Raw genomic sequence first — 14,545 nt, forward strand, 5'->3', positions numbered from 1 at the left:
TCACGAAGCTAAGTCTTGGCCAACGAGCTTGCAGTCGCATCGTCGATAGGCGGTAGAGAGGGAAGAGAGAACAGGCATCTGCACATTGCCAGCTATGTATTCGACAAGCGTCTGCACAATGATATACATACGAATTCCGTCGTGCGCGGTAGAATTGATAACAAAAAGCGACCCGCTGCGACCTTCGGCTAAAAACGTCCTGTGCAATTGCCATGTAGAGGGCAGTGCTCGAGGGCACCTGCCGACAGGACGATATGTAATTGATCCATAGACCAGGACATCTATCTCCAGCGGTCTGGATATCCTTGAATATGGCTTTGGGCTTTCCAGTGGAAGCATCAGTTTGCGAGACAGACGTGAATTTTACTGCGAGCAGAGAGCGGCTGCGACATCACCTGATGTCAGCGTCGCGGACTCACTTGCGTGGCTTCCAGTTGTGTTTGATGCCCTTGGCTTTGTCTTGACTGCAGCCGCGAAGGCGTCCTTGAGCGAGCCAACGGGATCCGCTTCGCAAACTTCAACAAGACAGCGGACCATAGCCTGTTTGACATCATGGTTCGACTTCCTTGAGATGAACGAATGATGAGGGCCGCATAGGCCGCCCACCCTGGTAACAACAGGGAACCCGTTCGTCAGCTTCGTCGAGTCGCATTGAGGAAACAGGCAGACGCCGGGGACGCCAAACCTCGACGTAACGGCGCGCGGGTCGAAGGAGTCGTCCGTCGGCCGTTTGTCGTACACGCGAGTCGCCGAGGAGGCGCTGGCCTGCACTCCCTGCGCTGCGACGAGGCGGGCGAGCTCCTCCTTGATGTCGGCCGGCTTTGCGTCGGTGGCTGCGGCAGCCACGGCCTTCTGGACAAGGCCGTGAGCCTCTTGTGCTCGTCGCCATTGGTCGGGCGGTGCAATGTGCTGTGATGGCGCATACAGACTCTGCCGACGCCGTCCCTGTCGCGCCACCACCGCCAGACTCCCCAGGTCGTTGTGCACCCCGGGTACAGGCAGGTGCCAGCTCTCTTGCGGTCCGTCCAGGCTGCGCCGCCTCGGAGACGCCTCCGGTAACAGTTGTCGCACTCGCGCTCGTCGCTGGTCGCTCGATTGACGTAGAACCAGAAGGACGACTTGACTCCGATCAGGCCGCAGTGGCAGACAAACTGCGAGGTCCAGCATGGCAAGCAGATCATGGCGGCCCAAACGGGACCCTTGCGCCACTCCCTGCACTTGTCGATGCCACACTGGTAGCAGACAGGCCGACGCTGGAACTCATCGCTGTTCCGTCGCTCGACATGGACACAGATGTCGCAGATCGAGGCGTCGGCAGTGCCCTCGGCCCAGCCTTTCTCACGCACTCGTCGGTAGCGAGCGCACTCGAAGCTGAAGAAGGTCTCCTGCAACTCAGCCGCAGCCTGGATGCCGTAGCCCACATTGAGTTCGTCCGGCAGACGAGGCACGATTGCCCTAGGCTCAGCGGCTCGCACGATTGGCTTGGCGTTGCCCACGTAGCCGAGCTCCTTCGCCTTGCGCAGCGCTTGCTCGAACCGTTGGAGGTGCTTGCGCTGTCCCTCGAGGCGCTTGGCATCGCGGCGGCATGCCACACATGTCCCATGGCTCAACAGGGCGATGCCGCAGGTGTCGCACCTACCGGCCATGAGGTGGCGGCCCTGAGCCTTGGCCGTCTTGTCGGCGTCGGCTTGTTGCTGGCGGCGAGCGGCCGCTGCGTTCTTGACCTCCTGCTCAGCAGAATTGAGGCCCTCCTTCATCCGCTGAGGCAGGGACGGGTCACGAGCGACGGCATCGAGCGGGTCGACGTGGTTGTGACGCCACATCGCCTCCATCTGCTTGGTCGGCTCAAAGTCCGGAAGTTGTACCTTCTGGAGGACGCCAACAGGCGCGAGCTTGTCGGCGAGCTTTTGCAGCGCCGGCTGCCGGCTCGAGAGGTGAGCCCACATGGTTGGAAAGGGCCATGAACCTCGGGTGAGGTTGACTGGGAAGGACTCGTGCCCGTGGTTGCCGAACGAGTCGTCATCATCGTCGCCATTGTACATGGACGCGGGAAGGCCGTGCTGCTCGTGCGCAAGATAGGTCACTTTGCCCGAGCTTCCGGACAGCCCCCCGCGAATGTGCGGAAGCCCCGAGATCAGGTCGACGGTGCCGAGGAGCTCAGGCTTCCCATCTTTGTCTCGGAAGCGCACGTACCCCGCCACGACGACGGATTCCACGAGGTGCATGAACACGGCGATGGGGTCGAGCCATGCCGAGCTGAAGTCGCGCTTGGCGAGGACCCAGAGCTTCCCGCAGAGCAGCAAGTAACGCAACACTACGCGAGACACCAGTGTCGCGAGCTCGCGCGTCGTGGTCTCGCTGCCGTATACAAGAGTGCAGACACTGTCGGCGTTGTAGACGAGCTCGACTGCCTTCTTGTCGCGCTTGCTGAGGCGCTGGCGGACCTTCTTGACGAGCCGCTTCACCCGCCACTTGACGGCATCGGACTTCAGCTTCTCCTCGATGGACTCGATGAGCTCGATGTCACGGTCCGAGTAGGACGCGATGACGCGCTCGATGGACGACTCGGGGAGCGCGGCGCGCCAGCCGAATCCGGGGTTGCTCCCGTCCAAGAAGAGGTCACCGGCCTCCTTCTCGGCGAGGTACCGCCGCAGCCCCTTGCTGAACACAGACCGGCGAGACACCGAAGCTGACGTCATCGCCTCAAGCCGGTTGATGAAGGCGGCGAGGCCGGAGATGTCGACCTCGGGACACATGGCCTGCAGGTCGATGAGATCCCGGATGATCCTCGGCATACCCTTCTTGGCCATGTTGTCGATGACCGTAGTCATGTCGACGTTGTCGCGGCTGTGGCGTGCCGGACCACCCGAGTCGAGCTGCTCGCGCTTGTCCGGGGACGGGTGCAGAGCGCGGGCTCGGCTGATGACGTTGACGACGCGCTGGACTGCCTTGGGGATGGGGCTGGTGTCGTCGACGTAGAGGTCCGACTTCCACCCGAAGGCGTCCTTGCCTTGAGCCACTTGCTTCAGCTAGGCCTCCAGCGTCTTCAGCGGGACGGCCGAGTAATCGACGACCTTGTTGCCAGCGTCGCAAAGCTAAGAGGTCAGCTTTCGTTGCTACAAGCTACTCACGTCACTCAGACGAGCTCGCTTTTTCAGCGCCGTGCGTCCCAGCCTCGCATCGAGCTTGTCGTCCATCTCGTCGCAGGCTCGGAGACGGTCCTCCAGAGACGCAAGGGTCTGGATGACGGTCGCTGCAGCCTTGATGGTGTCCTCGATGTCGAGCCTAGCGGCCTCGCTCCCGTCGTCGAGCCACAGCTCGTCGTCGTCGGAGCCGTTTTCGCTCTCATCGTCGGAGCCGCCATCGGCGGCGAGCTCCTCAAGGAAGTCGTCGCCGTCGCTGTCACTGGAGGAAGCTCGCGCCCTCCCCTTGCCCTTGGCAATCTGAGAGCTCGTCGCTGCTAAAGTCAGCATACACCTCGGTGGAAAAGATGTAAACGTACCCTTCTTGCGAAGCTTGAACGAGGCGTTTCGGGCGCTACCATGGCCGTGGCAAGCGTGTTGTTCCTGAGGAAGGCCGTGGATGAGTCGCAGTGGCAACAACGGGGTGACCTGCAGCCAAACTCTTGGACTGTAGGTTGACTTGATGCAAGATCAGACTGCGAGCGATGGAGAGGTGCAGAGGGGAGTGAGATTAAGTGAGAAGAGACATCCAGTGGCAAGTGGTTAGTGGACACTATGAGGGGAGTTGGGGAGGGAAGATACAAAGGAAGAGTTGAGTCAGCTTCTCGTTATATCATCTCGCGGCGTGTGAAGTGAGTGCCCTGCCGTGCGCATGTGAGCTGAGGGGCGCGCGAGAAGGTCAAATGTCAGACATGTAGACAGGGAGAACACTTAGCGCAAGGGTTCGGGCGGAACACCAGAGGCCAGAGACGGCCGACGACAATCGGCAGGGCGCTCTCATCAACGCAGGTTGCGCCCTCTAGCTCGCGGCGATCGCGACAAGGCGCTGCGCAGTGCAGAACCGCAACGGGTTAGCTAATCAGTTGTCCCAGTCATTGAGTAGGCTTGAAGCGAGTCTGGAATGTCTTGTACGGCGACACGAAGTCACCTAGCGGGACTGTGGACCTTCGGCATCTCGAACGTGGTGGTGAGAGACTATGCATTGTTGAAGTCGAAGAAAGTGGAGGTGGATGGAGACGGTCGGGGTCGTGCCTGATTCAGAGAAGCGCGCCGCTAAGATCGGCGATAACGCACAATTCGGTTATAGCATCCACGTGGCATTGGACAGTCGTTGGAAATTTTGCTTCCGTTACGGACTGTCGTTGGGTGGTCCCGTCGGTGGCCGGTGGGAGCGTTGCTACTACGAGTTTGACTGAGAAGTGTGCTGACTTCCATCCATCAAAAAACCACACCGACAAAGTGAGTGACGACGACCCCGACGACGACATCGACACCGCGCGCCGACAGCGACGAGGGAGGAACAGAGATCATCGAGCTTTCGGACGGCATGGACTCGGAGCCTGCGAGGCAAATTTTTGGCGTAATAGCGACATTTCGAGTTCGGTTTCGACAACTCTGCAGGATGGAGGATTGAGGTTCTGGGAGCTGGGGACGGGACATGCGTGCTGGAATGCGTTGGATTGGAGTGTAGAAGTCTGCTGTGGCAGAAGTTTGGACCGAAGCGGCTGGCTCGTGCGACGATCTCTGTTTCGACCTGTCAACTGTCGACCGTTGCGTCTGCGTCTTGTCTCCCCTTCGACAACAACTAACGCCAGATGCCTACCCGTTTCTCGAAGACGCGCAAGCACAGGGGTCACGTCTCGGCCGGTTACGGTTAGTTCACTGCGGAATGTGCGCGACAGGAGAGGGTCGCTGACTTTGAAGGTCGTATCGGCAAGCACCGCAAGAGCCCCGGTGGTCGTGGTATGGCCGGTGGTCAGCACCACCACCGCACCAACATTGACAAGTACCACCCAGGCAAGTCGGATTTTTGGACGTTCTGAGCGCTTTCTGGAGGTCTGGGAGGTGTTGTTGAGTAGAGATGGTCGTGGAAAGTGGTTTGGGTGGAGGAGTGTGGCACCACCCTACGGTGCCACACCTGTCTCACCATATGACCCTTCTTGTCTCCCAGAAGCTTTGGAACGTCCAGAATACTCCTCCAGTTCATGCGCTGACTATCTACAGGCTATTTTGGCAAAGTTGGTATGCGTCACTTCCACCTCCTCCGCAACCACTACTACCGCCCCACGATCAACATCGACAAGCTGATCGCTCTTCCTGAGGCCAAGGTCGACGCCCCTGCCGGCTCCGTCCCCGTCATTGACCTCGTCAACGGCTCTGCCCACGCCTTCAAGCTCCTCGGCAAGGGTGCCATCAACCAGCCCTTCATCGTCAAGACCCGCTTCGTCTCCAAGCAGGCTGAGGAGAAGATCAAGGCTGCCGGTGGTGTCGTCAAGCTCGTCGCCTAAGCGTCTCACATTAGACCTTTGTGCAACGATTTATGGTTTCATGCCGAGAGGGGATGTTGCGTTAATTGATGCAACGTGTACATAGCATTTTGAATCGAGACGTTGCAGAGGTTTCGTCGGTGTGGGATTGATTGGGAGCTCGAAGGTGGATTGGAAACTAATGACTGACGCAGGTGGGAGCCGAAGAAATGACGGAATGAACAGGGATAGCATGGGCAAGCAATCCGGAAAGCGGCTGGTGTGCGCTTGGTGACAGCACGGTGTTCATTCACGAAGGGACGAGCGATCCGACGACAAGGGCTACGACCAAACCACTCCTAACAAGCTGGGTACAGGCGACGATCGAAAACTTGGAGTGCCACGAACAGCCGTCGGCTACACGGACGGACGTGGACCGATCGGCGAGGCGATAAACACGCTCTACAGGCAGCTGCTAGCGTTCAAGGCCGTTGAGGCACTACGTCTACATCATGGCACACTGGCATATCACTAGATGTACATAAGGGTTACACACATATCTACAAGGCGCTAAGGAAGCTGGCGTCGCCGCTGAGGTCGACTTCCTCTGCGTCCGGTTCGCCATCGCGCCTGCGTTTGCGGGGGACGGGCGTTGCCGCACCCCCGGGAACTTCGCTCATCATGCGCTTGGCCTGCTTGCGGGCGCGGACGGAGCTTCCGGGGCTCGGGCCATGGGCGGGCCCGACCTCAAGTCCGAGAGGGATCAGGGGGTGGGCCTGAGAGTGCGGGATCGGTGCTGCGGGAGAAGTCGAGGCGCTCGGCGTCGCGAACGGGTTCATCAGGCTACCGCTAGCAAGCGCGACGATGCTCTCAAGACCGCGTGCAGACATGAAGTCAGCCGATGAGAGGTCGAAAGACCCGTCTGCGTCCGCAGCGGCCGCGGCCACCGCGCTCACCCCAGCCTCATCAAGAACGACATTGTCATCACGGGCCAGGACGTCCTGGACTTCTTGCGGGGAGAGGCGAGTGACCTGGGCCGCGTCGCGCGACGCTTTGACGCGCGGCTTGAGGTGGAAGAACGCGTTCGCGTTCATGACGTCAGGCAAGTTGGGTAGCAGGCGGTCCTCCTCGGCGACGGGCGGGTTGTCATACAGGCCCTGCGCCCAGTCGGGGAACTGCTCCTGCACCTTCTCGTCGACATGGAAGCGGAAAAGCACGATGCCGCCAGCGCCGGCGACAGGCATCCCGTTCTGGTCCTTCGGGCGCAGCAACGGCAGCTGCGATCGGTCCCAGAGCTCGGGAGGCAGGTGGAAAGTCGGCGCAGGCTGCTTGGGCCGTCCCTTTCGGCGCATGCGTGACGTCTGGTCAAACGCATATGTGTCGAGAATGTTCAGCAGCGAGCGAGCCTGCTCAGACAGCCAAAACTGATCCACGACCTCGTGCGCCTCCGATGCACGTGTGCCACACTGCAGCTTGCGGTACGCATGCCACTCGTCCTCAGTGTACTCGCGCTTCGGATCGGGACGCTCGTTCGTCTGAGAGGCAAAATCGATTGTGAGGAGTGTGCGGTATAACGCGCGGAGTTTGCAGAGATTGAGCGGCGATGTATCGAACGCGGCTGAGCGACGGGCGAGCAGACTCTGCTGGCGGCGATACTGGTTCTGCTTGCGTCGTGTGATCTCGTCCTTGTGCACTTCGCCACGCTCGCGAGTTAGCTGCTCGTCGTAGCGCTTGCCGAGACGGGTCCAATACGTGTGGATTGCCTTGACAATCTGATCATCGTCGACCTCCGGCTCGGCCGCCGCGTAGGTGTCGGCCCACGCTTTCTTCACGTCGGCAGTAACAGCGTCGATAAACGGCCGGACCGAGGCGCTGGACACGTCTGCACGGAAATCGGGGCGGTACTCGTCAACGCCGTTCAAGCTAGCGTCGGCTGTTGGCGGAATGCTGTTCGGGTCGGGGAGGTCCTTCGTACCCTTGCACTCAAATGAAGAAACGGGGTACTCAACACCAACACGACGGTTCGCCATCTTGTGCACGAGGTGCTCGAGCTTCATACTCCTGCGCTTACGTCCCAGCCGCTTCTCCTCATCCATGAATGGTGTGGCGCTGCCCGAGTCACGCAGCCGGCTGTCGTCCGTCGCATCGTCTAGTGTCGCCGGCTTCATCGCCATGCGCGAACGACGCGAAGGAGCACTGCTAGATGATGCCATGGCGGACGAAGTGCTAACAAGAGCGTCGTAACGTGCCTTGAGCGCATCATACTCCGACCGAGGGACATAAGAGATCGCAAGCGCCGGGTCGATTGTCGGAGGACCACGTCCTTGGATCGAGTCGATCAGGTTCTTGACCAGTTCAGTCTGGCGACGGTTGCTGTCCGCGAGAACCTTGAAACTTCCCATCAGGCCTTGCAGAATCGCGGGGGCATTCATGTTGTCGATGATCGTCTGATTTGCCGAGCTGAGCTGCTGCAGAGCGGCAACAGCCTTGTCCATGCTCTGCACCTGGACCTGGGAAGCGGGTACCAGTGTCGGGGGCTGAACGTCGTTCTCATTCAGCTGCGCTGATGCCGCAATCGCCGCGGTCTCCTCCTCGCCATGTGAGCCTGAGATGGCTGCACGGAGAGCCTCGAGGGCGGCCTCCTCCTCATGGTGGTCGTTGTGGTCGTCCACTAAGGGGAAGGGAACGTCATCATTAGAGATGGGAAGGAAGGAGGAGTCGAGGGCAGTCTGTGGTGCCGTGGTATTGGTGGGAGTCGCGGGAGACATCGTTCCCCTCGTTCACCTATCGGCCGTTGTTGACAAGTTGGATGCTGTCAATGGGATCGAAGAAAGGCGTGCGAACAACCGTTGCAAGTTAGTTGTGCAGCGAGTGAGCCCTGCCAGATCATCACGGGAGCATTCTCCATGTGGGCACAACCACCACCAATTGGTTTAGCATTCCCACGCTTGTCACTCTGAGACTGAGCAGGCGCCAACAATCAGCCCTTTCAGGCATGTCTCCCACGATGGCCGCCTTGCAATGTGAATGTGATACTTATCAAGCCGTTGGAGGACGCCTTCGCTAGATTCATGCTTTCCCACGGGCGCTCACTCACCACCAGCCCACCTGCCCAAGTCTCAGCCCTCGCTTCAAAGGGACACATGGTCTGACAAATTATGCATAGCAGGCTTGATTCTACACTTAGCGCCATAACTGATGACTATGAGATGCTACAGGAAAAAGTATTGTTTGCACTGCTGCACGTATTTATTCGTACAGGACGTCAAGGAATGTCTTTGCGAATTCGTCCACAATAGCAGGCCCCACGCTCGTCTGGCCAATGCCGTACAGGGCAACAAGGTCGCCGCTGTCCTTACCCGGGTTCTCCTTCTCCTCCTTCAAGCACTCAGCCAGGTCGTCCAGCAGCTTGTCAACGCTCATGGCCGACAGACGCGTGAAGGCCATGTGCAGACCAGCAGGCCGCGAGAGGGCGTTAAGGTGCCAGCCGCGCTTGCCCATGCGGTCGCCAATGCTATAGATGTTGACAGTGTCCGACTTGATCGCGACAACCGACAGCTGGGGGTCGCCCATGATCTCAAAGTCGAGCGGGAAGCGTCTCCTGATCTCGTCCTTGAAGTGGCGAGCGGCCCCAATGATCTGCTTAGCGGACTCCAGGTAGCCCTCTCGTCCGACGTGGTTCAGCACAGCCCAAGCTCCGGCGATAACGGAGCCCGGACGGGAACCAGCCATGGATGGCGACGCGTAAACTCCACCCACCCAGTCGGTCATGGAGTAGTACTGGTAGCGACGAAGCTCCCTGGACCGGTACATGATAACGGATGTACCTGAAACGTTAGCTGGGCCAAGGCACTGATCGACTCACCCTTGGGACAGAAGGCATACTTGTGGGTGTCGCACGAGATGGCGGTAACACCCGGGAGCTCAAAGTCAAACTTGGGGATCTTGTCCCCGTAGCCGGCCTCCTTGGAGAAAGCAACAATGAAGGAGCCGAGACAGCAGTCAACGTGGAGACCGATCTTGTAACGCTGGGCGAGCGCAGAGAGCTCAGGAATGGGGTCGATCGCACCGTCGGGGAAGTTGGGCGCCGATCCGACAATCATGATAGTGTTCGGGTTGATGAAGCGCTTCATGCGCTTGACATCAGCCTGGCGCGTCGTCGGGTTGACAGGCACGACATGCAGCTTAATCTTGAAGTACTGCGATGCCTTCCAGAATGCAGCGTGTGCGGTCTCGGGGATGACCCTGCCAGTCAGTTCTGATCATCATTTTCGTCACTCACATCTCCGGCTCCTTGATACCCTTGACGGCACGAGCCCAGTCGCGATGCGTCTTGCACGACATGAGGATGGACTCGGTTCCACCGGCAGTCGTGGTGCCTGCACCGTCCTTGCCGTGGAAGAGGCCGAGGACCATCTCGACCATCTCAGCCTCCATCTTCCGGACGCCAGGGAAAACATCCGGGTGGAGGGGATTGGAGACGACATAGTGCGCCATGGCCTCACTGATCACGGTGTTGAGATCCTCGCCACCCTGATGGCATCAGCGACGTCACCGGCCGAAATTTCAATACGTACGTGGTAAACAGCGCCCGAGACGCGTCCCTTCTCGACATCTCCGCGGTTAAGCTTGTCCATGTTGGTCCACTCCTTCCGGAGCCATTCGATGTCGCGACCATTAGCCGGGAGCTCGCGGCAGATGGTGAGATCGACACCCTCGGGGAATTCTCGGGGAGCAAGCTTCTGAACGAGCTGCTTGCGGACTTCGCCGAGCTGCTCCTTGATCTGCCTCTGCGACGAGGGAAGACTGAGAGCGAGACGGACAACAAACTAGCGGTCAGTCGTACATCCATGTGCTGGAAATCGTGTGCTGAGGCCACACGGGGAGTGTGGCACGTTCACTGGAATCCTGGCTCCATGCGCGTTTTGGTTGCTCAGACGCTCCAGAGGACCGAGCAGCAGCACAGCTAAGGACTCACGTTCTTGAGGGCGATGTATCCCTGCTCAGCGGTACCGAGGATACCGTAGGCATATACGTGGCGGGATGCCTTCACGAGGAACTTGAGGAGGATGAGGAGGCGGAGGATGCTGGCCAGCTGTCCGAGACGCTGGAGGGTGAGTTTGGTTTTGGGACTGGGCGGTCCCACGCTGAGGTTTGACCAAGCGACCATGCTGGCAAACCGAGGTGTTGTAAAATGAGTGTGTGATTGAGTCGGATGGGGGGTTGCGGTTCTCGCGCGCGAAGTCCCAGTATTTATGAGAGTGTGGAGAGCCGGAGCCCAACCCCTGCCGGGCTCCCCTGTCCGGCCATGGAACACAGGGAAAATGTCAGTGTGGTGACGGAATCGAGCCGTTGACCGCGTGCACGTGACACCTTCGGCTTCCTCCGGACGGGCGACCTGCACATCTCCGCCACCACGCCAAAACCCACGCGCGGGCTGGTTGAGTCACCATGCGTCACCTGGGCCACAGTCCTCTCAGAGCCGTGACTGGCGAAAGACTGGAGGCGTCGACGGACAGAAGACAGCGTCGACCTCTGCACCCACACTTTTGCCCACTTCTCCTCGAGCAGCACCAATCCCAGCATGCCTGAGCTTCCAGGTGCGTTACCGCAGCAAAACGGAGTTCTGACCACCTCCCCAGAAGTCGAACGCGCCCGTCGGTTAATTGCCGAAACTTGCACCGGGTACACCATTGGCAAAGCTGAGACGTACGAAGATACCATCGTGTACGACGGTGCGAGTCATGACGAGTTTGTGAGTCGAGGCGGACATTGGTGTGGCGCTGACAGGCGCAGGCAAAGGAGATCGAAGGACGCACGATAACAGGATGTGAACGCAAGGGAAAGCAGTTCGTCGCACACATTCAATCTGGAAGCTAATTTCAAGATTCTGGATTACTCTTTCCGGCGAAGGCAGATTCCCAGTTATGCACTTCGGCATGACAGGAATGATCCAGGTTTGTGGGTCAAGCTGGCAGGCTAGCTGACGTTCAAGTTGAAAGGCCAAGAACCCACCTGGTATAGAAGAAAAGTTAATCTCGGCGAAGGAGTAGATGGCGCCCTTCTCTGGCCGCCCAAGGTACGTGCTTGCAAAGTGCTCACGGCTGACAGCAGTACTGCAAGTTGTATGTGCTGATGGACTGACGGAATGTTGACCCACAGTGTGCTCAAGTTGACGCCACCGGATGTTGCTGGGGAAGCTCGTGAACTGGCATTCCTGGACCCTCGCCGCCTCGGGCGATTGCGCCTCGTCCCTGACCCGGTGCTCTCGCATCCCCCACTCAGCTTACTTGGATTTGACCCGGTGCTCAGCCATCCCTCACTGGACGAGTTCAAAGGCTTGCTGGAGAACAAGCGGGGCACCGTCAAGGGTTTGATCATGGATCAGGCCTTCAGTGCCGGAGTCGGGAACTGGGTGGCCGACGAGTGCGTACCACGTATCGTGCTCGCTGACTGGCAGAGTCCTCTACCAAGCGCACATCCACCCGCAGCACCCGATTCAGGATCTCGAAGAAGCGCAGGTGGTTGAACTGCATCGGTTGTTGCGCGATGTCCCCATGAAGGCATGCGAGGTTAATGCAGACTCTGCCTTGTTCCCCACCAACTGGCTTTTCAAGTGGCGCTGGGGCAAGGGGGCGAAGAAGAAGAAGAAGGCCGTCTCTTCAACCAACGGCGATGTCAAGGTGGAGCAGCCTGCATTCCTGGCACTGGTAGGGAACATTGTTACGATCGTAACTGACGTCGAGCCCGATGGCAGTCCGGCGACGATCACGTTCGTCACTGTGGGTGGTCGCACCAGCGCAGTCGTCACCGAGCTCCAAAAGATGCCGAGCAAGAAGGCCGCCGCCGCCAAGCGCAAGCGGAATGCAACGGATGCGAGCGACACTGAGACCGACGAACCACCTAAGCAGCGTCGTCCTCGGCCAAAGGTCAAGAGGAAGGTTGTTAGGGTGAAGAAGGTATGTTTCAAAGAGGTTGCTGTCTAACCACAGGAATCTTCGGCCAGCGCGCTTAGCTCCCTCAGTGACGAGGAAGTACTCCCTGTCAAGCGTACAACTCGGACTCGTGGTCGTAAGCGAGCCGCTTGAAGAGTGGCGGTACGATCGCCATCAGCCTAGGCAGCATTATACTGTCGGCTATGCGGGGGCAGTGTCGGTGAGCGCGACAATTCGCTCGCAGCCACCGCCGCCCTGCCGAACACGTCCCATTGTAATCCGTGCAACAACAATACTCGCTCGATAATCACCTGTTGCTACCTTGTCCCCATGCATTGTCTGTATCAACACCGCTGACAGCGAAGTTACTGACACCGGTGCATGATGTGAAGGGGAGTCCCCACGCGGGGAGTCTATATAACCCTCTGGGTCGCTTGGATGCCAGCCCACAAGCGACAGCAGCCTCGGCATGTCTGCCCGTTCTTGGAGTGTAGGTCTCAGTCTCGTGAGTGCTGCAGGTGACTGACCGCTGACAGTAGGTCTCGACCGGGTTATTCTCGCGCGAGAGGTGGGGCGATGAACTTCGTCCTTATCGCGGGGCTCGGCGAGAGTCTGTCGCATGCCGAGACATGTTCTGCACCCGCTGTCCGCCCACGTCTACTTGCGCCAGCACTCTGTTCGCCGACTTCCCACAGGTCGCGAGCTCAGAGCTGGCCGTTTCGAGGGGCGATGAGCACGATCCCATTAGGCAATTTCCTCTCACAACGCATACGGAGATGTGGAGTCAGGTTCTGGAGCTGCTGGATCCCTTCAGGTCGGAGGCCGCTCCATCCCCGGTTGACACGCAGTCTGCTGCCCGTCCCTCATTCCCTCCTATTCAACCAACGTTGCCGAAGAAGGGCGTTGAGGTGCAGGTCTATCCTTCTCCTTCCAAACCTATGTCGCCCAGGCGTCTCCTGTCACGCCTTCCTCTGGTTCAGACACCCACCAGGTTTACCAGTCTCTTCTGGCGTCACTACAACGAATCGCCCAGATACTACCCCGATCTACCTCTTGTCCAGTCGCCCATCCAAGTTGCCGACCTCGAGCGGCCTGTGACGCCGCTGTCGCTGGAATCGCCGAGCAGCCTCTGGACGGACTCAGACACTCTGTGCCCTTCGCAGAGCTCGGGAGCTGTCGCTTCGTCTAAGTTCCAGACACTGAAGCGCTGGAAGAACAAGAAGAAGGGACGCCGCGGGGGATCGCTGAAGACGATACTTTTGTCGGGAAAGAGGACCTCCTCGCCGCCTGGCCCTCGATGGGTGAAGTCCTTACGGAAGGCTGCCCATTGGATGTCTTCGCGCGAGCGTCGCAAGTCGTCATCGCAGTCCAGGGCCGTCCGAGCTTCTCCTCAGCGCCGAGACGCCATCTGGAGGTCGGCCAGCACCCGAGACTACAGCGTTTACTTCCCTCGCCCCCTCAGCTTGGAGCGCGCCCAGGAGGTGCCCGCCCCTCCGTCTTCGCCCTCATCCGTGTACTCTCAGGAGACTTTCCATTCACTCTTCGACGAGGACCCCAGTGACGACTGTCCCGCCGACGACGAGATGGATATCCTGCTCGACACCGTCTCTGAGATGCCGACCCCACTCGTGCCGAGCCCGTCCACTCCGCCTAAGAGTCGATTGGTTGGGTGGCTGGACGCCGCCTTTCGAGCTATGTGGTGGGAGAATGTCGCCTACGGTCTTGGACGGCTCGCTTTCTGCTCCACACGACTTGCGCTGCGCATCACTCTCCTTGCTGTGCCCCCGCTCGCGGCTTGGGCCGCGTTCCGAGTCAGCGACGCCGCGCTCCGCACTACCTTCCCGCCCTCCTCCTAGGAGAGCTCCCTTTGGGTGTGGCCGGTTGCCCTGGTTCCATAAAACACTGTAGCTCTCCATGCACCTTTCTAAGGTCGCCCGCGGCAGTCTACAAACCACGCATGCGTCACCCTCCCAACCGTGGCGTTCCATTGACAGACATCGAGTACATTGGAAGCGACTCGTTCTGCCATGCGACCTCTTCCTCAATTTGCGGAGACCTTCATCTGTCGGTCTATTGCAGTCGCACGGGGTTTTTGTCAACCTCTCCACCTTCCTTCGCACATGGCGGCAAGTAAGTAGTTCTGTGCGACATTCTTTTCCCGAGCGGTGATCAACCTGCTCCT

At 59.3% G+C, this 14,545-nt stretch overlaps 5 protein-coding genes across 5 annotated transcripts; 2 read left to right on the plus strand and 3 right to left on the minus strand.

Moving 5' to 3' along the window:
- Positions 1–8: 8 nt before the first annotated feature.
- A1Q1_07484 (uncharacterized protein) lies at positions 9–3,544 on the minus strand (the record flags this gene model as incomplete). Its single annotated transcript, XM_014327013.1, has 6 exons — positions 9–78; positions 132–366; positions 420–1,030; positions 1,153–3,029; positions 3,132–3,443; positions 3,503–3,544. 6 exons carry the CDS (start codon positions 3,542–3,544, stop codon positions 9–11), a joined length of 3,147 nt encoding a protein of 1,048 aa, XP_014182488.1.
- A 1,233-nt stretch (positions 3,545–4,777) lies between these two features.
- A1Q1_07485 (structural constituent of ribosome) lies at positions 4,778–5,470 on the plus strand (the record flags this gene model as incomplete). Its single annotated transcript, XM_014327014.1, has 2 exons — positions 4,778–4,835; positions 5,187–5,470. 2 exons carry the CDS (start codon positions 4,778–4,780, stop codon positions 5,468–5,470), a joined length of 342 nt encoding a protein of 113 aa, XP_014182489.1.
- A 518-nt stretch (positions 5,471–5,988) lies between these two features.
- A1Q1_07486 (uncharacterized protein) lies at positions 5,989–8,196 on the minus strand (the record flags this gene model as incomplete). The annotated part of the gene is made up of 1 exon (XM_014327015.1): positions 5,989–8,196. The coding sequence occupies one exon, from the start codon at positions 8,194–8,196 to the stop codon at positions 5,989–5,991; it is 2,208 nt and encodes a 735-aa protein (XP_014182490.1).
- Positions 8,197–8,677: 481 nt separating this feature from the next.
- Positions 8,678–10,598, minus strand: A1Q1_07487 (sphinganine-1-phosphate aldolase; the record flags this gene model as incomplete). The annotated part of the gene is made up of 5 exons (XM_014327016.1): positions 8,678–9,255; positions 9,294–9,673; positions 9,711–9,961; positions 10,006–10,257; positions 10,407–10,598. The coding sequence occupies 5 exons, from the start codon at positions 10,596–10,598 to the stop codon at positions 8,678–8,680; spliced, it is 1,653 nt and encodes a 550-aa protein (XP_014182491.1).
- Positions 10,599–11,012: 414 nt separating this feature from the next.
- On the plus strand, positions 11,013–14,219 carry A1Q1_07488 (uncharacterized protein; the record flags this gene model as incomplete). Its single annotated transcript, XM_014327017.1, has 6 exons — positions 11,013–11,183; positions 11,256–11,385; positions 11,431–11,507; positions 11,601–11,949; positions 12,011–12,387; positions 12,903–14,219. 6 exons carry the CDS (start codon positions 11,013–11,015, stop codon positions 14,217–14,219), a joined length of 2,421 nt encoding a protein of 806 aa, XP_014182492.1.
- Positions 14,220–14,545: the final 326 nt, after the last annotated feature.

This window comes from Trichosporon asahii (assembly GCF_000293215.1).
Source record: "Trichosporon asahii var. asahii CBS 2479 unplaced genomic scaffold scaffold00010, whole genome shotgun sequence".
NCBI lineage: Eukaryota > Fungi > Basidiomycota > Tremellomycetes > Trichosporonales > Trichosporonaceae > Trichosporon > Trichosporon asahii.